The sequence below is a fragment of the Cervus elaphus genome, chromosome 5 (genome assembly GCF_910594005.1).
Source record: "Cervus elaphus chromosome 5, mCerEla1.1, whole genome shotgun sequence".
NCBI lineage: Eukaryota > Metazoa > Chordata > Mammalia > Artiodactyla > Cervidae > Cervus > Cervus elaphus.
The window spans coordinates 69139122-69147552 of NC_057819.1; the positions used below are offsets into that span (position 1 = coordinate 69139122).

The following is an 8431-nucleotide window of genomic DNA, read 5'->3' on the forward strand; positions in this document are numbered from 1 at the left end:
CCCAGGGGTTGAACCCAGGTCTCCTGCATTGTAGGCAGACACTTTACCGTTTGAGGTACCAGGGAAATTGATTCCTTATTAAATAGTAAACTACTAAGTAAAGTACTAATCTGAGATTGTACTTTCTTCCAAATGTCTCTGGAAAAGACACTTGGAAACATGAAATCAGATAATTCTAACTCCTATATTTCTTTTATATATATATGTGTGTGTGTGTGTATATATGCCCCTTTTTGGTATTAATTTGTATTAAGAAAAAAACAAGTTACTTTTAGGCTTACATTCATTCAACAGTATTTATTAAGGACAGCATGAAGCAATAAACACAACTTCTGACCTTACAGGGATTATAACTTTGTTGGAGGGAAAAGAGAAAACAAAAGCCAAGAAATAATTGCTAAAGTTTAGTTTCAGACATTGATACTAAGGATATAATCAGATGAAGAGTTAAAGAGTTACCTAGAAGAAAGTTATCAGGGAAAATGTCTAAGGAGATGACAGTTCATCTGAAGGAAGAAAAAAAAAAAAAATAGAGCCAGAGAAGAAGAACTCTGGGAAAGAGAATTTCAGGAGTAAGCAGTGTAAGAAAAGCAAAAGTCATAAACTAGAAAAGGCTTGAATTATTCAAAAGGCAGGAGAAAAATGTAGAGCGAGAAAGAGAAAGTGGGCAGAGCCTTGTTAGAAAAGGAATGGAGCACCGCGTGCACTGGAGAGGTGGGGAGTAACAGGATTATAGAATCTTGGCCGGATTTGCATGATTAAATGATGCCAGTAACTACTGTATCCTCAATAGATCAGAATGAATGGGAAGGTAAAAGCACATTGTCCTTGTAAGAAAGAACGGCTCTTAGCATGTAAGCTAATGACCACACAAGGCCCCTTGTTTCATCCACAGTTTCCTCATGGCGTTTTTCACCTCCACGTTCCTCAAGGTGTAGATCAGGGGATTTAACATGGGTGCAACGATGGTAAAGGATACAGCCATCGCCTTGTCTATGGGGTAGGTGACTACAGGCCTCATGTATGAGAAAATACAAGGCACAAAGAACATGAAGACCACCCTGAGGTGGGAGCCACAGGTGGAGAGGGCTTTACTCCACTCTTCGGAGCTGCAGGACATCAGAGAGCAGAGGATGACCACATAGGAGGTGACAAGGAGGAAGAAGACGGTGACACACATCACCCCGCTGTTGAGGATGACTAAGAGGCCCAGGGTGCGGGTGTCCATGGAGGCCAGTTTCAGCAACGGAAACAAATCACACATAAAATGATCAATGACATTAGGATCACAGAAGGGAATTTGATACATGAAGAGAAGCTTCACTGTTACATGGGTAAATGCCCCCACCCATGACCTTCCCAGTAGTAGGCAGCATGCACGAGGCCTCATGATGGTCATGTAGTACAGGGGCTTACAGATGGCCACATAGTGGTCATGGGCCATCACAATAAGGAGGATGATGCCCACTCCACCAAAGAAGTGGTCAATGAAGAGCTGGGTCATGCAGGCTTTGAGGGAGATGGCAGTGCTCTCAGAGAGGGAGTCCACAATCATCTTGGGGGCAATGATGGAAGAGTAGGTGATATCCATGAAGGAGAAGGATGTAAGGAAAAAATACATGGGTGATCTCAGACTCTGACTTGTGACCACAGTTACCACAATGAGGAGGTTTCCCAAAATGGTGGACACATACATGATTAGAAACACAGCAGAGAGTATTTTCCATAGCTCTGGATTCTTTGCAATGCCCAAAAGAATGAATTCCGTCACATTGTTGGGATTCCCCATTTACTATGGGCTGATGTAAGCTTATCTCTCTGAGCTGGAAAATTTACAAAGGAATATTATTCTAAATTAGTAATTATTACAAATTTGGGATTTTTATTTTTTGAACTCTCTCTCACATCCTCTTGACTTGCCTTTTCCTTCAGCCATCACTACAGCAACTTGCTGCAAACAATTGTATCCTGATAACACCTTGATCATTCCCCATACAACACCTCTCACCAGTGTATCTCTTGCTTTTCTGACACTTGCTGCTTGAGACACTTAGAAGACCCTGCTTCATCACCCTGGGACATCAACCATGTGGCAATGTGGGAATTAACATACCTTTAGGAAATCCTAGATCACCAGTCGATAGGAGCCAGTGGATAAATGGTAACCAGCCTAGCACAATCTAAGATTCAGATTTGCTCCTCCTCTGTTTCACTCTGTTTCACCCCATTAACTGCCTTCATTTTCTTTTCCAAAATGAACTACCTACACACAAGTCCTCTCAGCTGCTGCCTTTTAGGAACCCCAACCTAGGAAACTGACCTTAAAGTATCACTGGACATACCTAGTAACCTCAGAACATTTTATTTCAGCTCATTTGCTTCATATTCTTACTTATTACTGGAATGTTTTAGTTGAAGAGCCCTGCAAAGCAGGTAGGTCATATCCCAAGTCGTATTCCACTTATTAAGAACTATACTCTTTTCATCTGCATTTCTTCCTATCAAATTGGATTATTATTGCATACTCTAACTATTCAATAAATCTCTCTTGTGTATCAGGCACTAGACTATCCCATGAAGCATTTTCTTCATTTTAGAGATAAGATACTGAGGCAAAAATGAGTGAAAAAATGACAGCAAGTTCCCAAAGATAATAAACATTGAAGCCAAGTTCAAGTCCAGGTTTTCCTGCATCAAAATCAATACCAACAAAAACAACCTATATTGCTACTTTTACTATAATGTTGAGTGCTCAGTATGAAAGATATAATGAAAATTCAATAATTTCTATATTATGACAACACAGAGAGGCAAATTTATGCTTCCTGTGCTTATCTTATTCAATAATTCTACAATAAAATTCAATGATTAATTCAATGATGAGACTACAATGAAGAGCATGTTTTTATTATAAATATAATCCTGGACACATGATTTATAACCTCTAACTAACCTCCCAAGATTCTAATTACTTTCCAAAAATGCTGATTAAAGAAAACAAAAGCTTAATCTCTTTCTTTGCTTCAGGAAGACCCAGCTTCAACTTGGCCAGCCTCATCCCAGCAGACAAGCCTAAGTCAACATAAATCCTTTCTTCCATTTTTTTCCTGTGAAGGGGTGCACACAGATAAAGCCAAAGATTCTAAAGAATAATAAAAATATTAACAAAGCAACTAATCTATTTTACACTCACTATGTGACAGCAAGGTGTTTTGTCTGCTATTTGCATTATTACATTTATTTTCATATCACTTGGGACAGGGTACTGTCACAGATCTCATCTTGAGGATGAGGAAACAGAGGTTTAGACACACTGAGCATCTCAGTTAAAAAGAGCAGAAATTACAAATCCATGTCATCTCATTTTAAAACACAAATTCTTAGTCTTTGCCTTCTGCCACTAAGTAAGTGAATAGTGGCCTCCATTGACTAAATGCAATTGTTTCCACAGTTGGATGATGAGATGGTAAGATAAGTGCTTCATTAGCCAAAGTCTCTTTGTGAAGAATACTTAAGCAGAGGCTGTCTTGATGGACCTCTGTTAGAGATGATTGTTTTAAATGGGGATGCAAACTACACAGTCTTGAGACTCCTGTAAACACCTAAGACTCACTCTTAGGATTACCCCTCTTACTAAACAAAATTAAACAACTTTCAGGACACTCTTTGCAAATATACAATATAGATTAGCTTCAATCACTCTCATCTCCAGTCTAAGAACTTAAAAAAATTTTAATAGCACAAATGAAGAAGAAAGGACATATTCTTGGAAATCAGGAAAACTGGGTTTTATTCCAGGTTGTCCCTCTCACTCATAGGTTATGTTGTTACATTGTTTACCATTCTGGGCCTCAGTTTTTCACATCTAGAGAATTAGGTGACTATGGCAGGTTATTAGAAAACTGGGGTTCGAAGGAGCCAGCGTGGAGACTCTGTTTCCTTCAAACACAGCAGCTCAGCTCTTATCTACATTAAATGTTTACACTTCTAAATGATATTTCCTCTGAACTATCTTATGGCTTCAAATATTTTAAAACAAAATACACTATACTAAGATAACAATGCCCTTCTATTTTAATATGTATTGACTACTAGTTCACATCTCAGCTTCCTATTTTGAAATTCAAGACCCCCAACCAAAGTAGTCAACCTCATCCTTTTCTACAGTTCCCTCTCACTGCCATAAAGCCCATAGCTAACTGTAAGAACACATTTGATTGTGTTTTGTACAGTGGGAAAATCCATGGGGTCAAGAATGAACAACCTAATTCTTCACTGCAGTCAGGTCACTTACTGACTACACAACCTATAAATTCTGTAAAAATAAAACAATGCAACAGCAGTTCAAGTCATTAAGTGTTAAGGAGTTATTATTTGAGAGTACTGTGCTAAAATCTTTATGGTTTTCATTTTTAGTTCCCACAAAACCATATGATGTAGGACCTAGCATTATCCTGATTTTCTAATGCAGTGAATAAGGTTTCAGTTCAGTTCAGTTCAGTTGTTCAGTCGTGTCTGACTCTTTGTGACCCCATGGATTACAGCACCCCAGGCCTCCCTTTCCATAACCAACCCCTGGAGTTTACTCAAACTCATGTCCATTGAGTTAGCGATGCCATCCAACCATCTCATCCTCTGTCATCCCCTTCTCCTCCTGCCCTCAATCTTTCCCAGCATCAGGGTCTTTTCAAATGAGTCAGTTCTTCCCATCAGGTGGCCAAAGTATTGGAGTTTCAGCTTCAACATCAGTCCTTCCAATGAATATTAAGGACTGATTTCCTTTAGGATGAACTCATTGGATCTCCTTGCTGTTCAAATAACTATCAAGAGTCTTCTCCAACACCACAGTTCAAAAGCATCAATTCTTTGGTGCTAAGCTTTCTTTACAGTCCAACTCTCACATCCATACATGACTACTGAAAAAATCATAGCTTTGACTAGATAGACCTATGTTGGTAAAGCAAAGTCTCTGCTTTTTAATATGCTGTCTAGGTTGGTCCTAACTTTTCTTCCAAGGAGCAAGAGTCTTTTAATTTCATGGCTGCAATCATCATTTGCAGTGATTTTGGAGCCCGCCAAAATTAAATCTGTCAGTTTCCACTGTTTCCCCATCTATTTGCCATGAAGTGATGGGACCAGATGCCATGATCTTGGTTTTCTGAATGTTGAGCTTTAAGCCAACTTTTTCACTCTCTTCTTTCACTTTCATCGAGAGGCTCTTTAGTTCTTTTTCACTTTCTGCCTTAAGGGAGGTGTTATCTGCATATCTCAGTTTATTGATATATCTCCCAGCAATCTTGATTCCAGCTTGTGCTTCATCCAACCCAGCATTTTGCATGATGTACTCTGCATATGTCAAATAAGCAGAGTGAAAATATATAGCCTTGACATATTACACTCCCAATTTACAACCAGTCTGTTGTTCTATGTCTGGTTCTAACTGTTGCTTTTTGACCTGCATACAGATTTCTCAGGAGTCAGGTTAGGTGGTCTGGTATTCCCATCTCTTTCATAATTTTCCACAGTTTGTTGTGATCCACACAGTCAAAGAGTTTGGCATAGTCAAAAGCATAAGTAAGGGGGCACTCTCCGTCCCCCTTCTGATGTCTATGTCAGAAACTTTCTCTGCCATTTTTCCCTGTAATAAAACTTCTGCCACACAAAAGCTCTGAATGAGTAAGCCTGGTCCCTGGTCCGGAAGGTAAATCTTCAGATATCAGGCATCTAACATCATTCACCTATTAACACCTTTCCTTCCAAGGAGCAAGCCTTCCATTTGTTTCAAATGTATTCCCAATTGCTCATTAAAGCATATTTATGCTGGGTGCTTTAAAATTCTTATCAGATAATTAACAACTATATCATTTGTCACCTGTGTTGCTATTGGAGGTCTTTTCTCATTCATGTTGAGATCTTCCTGGTTCTTGGTATGGAAAATAATTTTCAACTGAAGTCTATATTTTGAGAATTATGAGAATCTTGTTTTTACTTATACTTTCTGTTAGAGCAGGCCTCCTCTGGCAGTGTCTCTGACGGGAGAAGCACTATCTTATTATTACCAGGATGTTTGGAAATCCAGATTTTCAACTTTCCCTCTATATGCCTATGGGAAGGTAAGAATTCTTGTTACTGATAGGCAAAAGTAGGAGGTGAGGCTCCTCACTATGCCCTGTTCTACAATGTGAAGACAAGTGGGCCTTAGGAAGAATTACCATGAACAAAGCTAGTGGAGGTGATAGAATTCCACTTGAGTTATTTCAAATTCTAAAAGATGATGCTGTTAAAGTGCTTTGCTCAATATGCCAGAAAATTTGGAAAACTCAACAATGGCCAACAGGACTTAAAAAGGTCAGTTTTCATTTCAATCCTAAAGGAAGGCAATGTCATAAAAAAAAAAGAAAAAAAAAAGCATAAGTAAATGCTTTTCTGGAACTCTCCTGCTTTTTTGATGATCCAACCGATTTTGGCAATTTGATCTCTGGTTCCTCTGCCTTTTCTAAATCCAGCTTGAACATCTGGAAGTTCACGGTTCACGTATTACTGAAGTCTGGCTTGGAGAATTTTGAGCATTACTTTACTAGCATGTGAGATGAGAGCAATTGTGCAGTAGTTTGAGCATTCTTTGGTATTCTTTGGCATAGGGATGAAAACTGAAATGTTCCAGTCCTGTGGCCACTGCTGAGATTTCCAAATTTCCTGGCATATTGAGTGAAGCACTTTCACAGCATCATCTTTTAGGATTTGAAATAGCCCAACTGGAATTAGTGTGTAACTTGCTCAAAGCCTCTTGATGCCTACGTGATTAAGTTGATACCTCAGCTCACTGACCACAGCCCCTCCACAAATTTTACACCCTGTCTCACAAAACTGTCATGAAAGTCAAAGGAAGTAAGAGACATGAGAACGTTTGGAGAGCACTATCCAAATATTCATTATGATTATCTCCTAATCCTGTAAGTTCCTGGCCTCCCCTTCCCATGTTCTTGTCGTTTGTTAAACTAATCCATTACACTCATCTTTCAGGCTCACATCATCTCCCAAATCTCCTTCACCTGTTATTCTGGATATTTGTTACATGTATCTGTATAGCTTGCATATCAGAAGTAATTCATTTATCTCCTTACTTAGCTAAATTAAAAAAAATTAATGTTCATGAAATAAATTAAAAAAATGATGCCTCAAAAAATTGGAGGTCTTTCTTAATAAACATTTAACCAATTCATCAGATTTGTAAAAAGATAAATTTTAAAGAAATATCAAATTTTCCAAATCAATTTATTTATAATAAAGGGAAACATACTATACAGTCCATGGAATTATATAGGCCAGGATACTGGATTGGGTAGCCATTCCCTTCTCCAGGAAATCTTCACAATCCAGGGATCGAAGCTCCATCTCTTGTCTCCTTCATTGGTAAGCTGTTTCTTTACAATTAACATCACCTGGGTCTATTAAGTATTAAATTGACTAAAAGGCTATCAGCTTAATTACTCCTGGACACTTAGTGAGACTAAGTTTCTGAACTGACTTTAAAAGAAACCTTCAAAAACAACTTGTTTCCTAAACACTGTTCTAGCCAAAAGTAGAATATTTATAAGTAAATAATTTATTTTCATAAATTGTAAAAGCAAAACATGCCCCACAAGGAATAGCTTAAAAAGATAGATAGATAGAAAGGTTAAAGTAAAAAACCCTCTCTCAACCATAAGCACTCACTCACTTGATCCTCTACTAACAGTTTAGTAAATGCTCCTAAGATATGCATTTGTATTTGGTATATATATCATCATTGATGTGTTTCACTCTATAGGAACATATAAAAATATAATAATTCACTTGAAATTCTAATTACAGCTTGTAATTGACAGCATTTTCTGTCAATATTGATGAATTTTCCTTGATTTTAATTGTTACGTATTATTCCATTTCATTGTTACAATATAATTCCTTTAGTCCATTTTTGCTTGAAATTTATTTCAGTTTTAATTCTGTGCCTTACACACAGATACACAATGAACACCACTTACAGACATCTTCACTTATTTCTGTTGGAGAAATCTATGTCATCATCAAAACAAAAGATACACATACATTTACATTTGGCAGATTCTGTAGCATTGCTCTCAAAATTCTGAAGTATCTTTTATTCCCCAAAATAGTGTATTAGAAGCTAATTTTCCCCACAGCTTTGCCATCACTAAATATTAGGAACCTTGAATATATTAAAAATAATGATGCAGAAAATCATCTCATTTTAATTTGAATTTGCTTAATCATTCATTCTTAGAATCTCATTTGTGATGCAAACAACAAATGTTAGTCTGCAGAGTTGAAGCTGTGCTGCACGCCTGTGAACTCATTCATTCAGTCGTGTTCAACTCTTTTGTGACCCCAAGGACGGTAGCCCACCAGGCTCCTCTACCCATGGAAT

General features: G+C 37.8%; 1 protein-coding gene across 1 annotated transcript; it reads right to left on the bottom strand.

The window, feature by feature from the left end:
• Nucleotides 1-859: 859 nt before the first annotated feature.
• On the bottom strand, nt 860-1789 carry LOC122693497 (olfactory receptor 4C6-like). The gene has a single exon (XM_043900981.1). The coding sequence runs from the start codon at nt 1787-1789 to the stop codon at nt 860-862; it is 930 nt and encodes a 309-aa protein (XP_043756916.1).
• Between the last annotated feature and the right edge of the window lie 6642 nt (nt 1790-8431).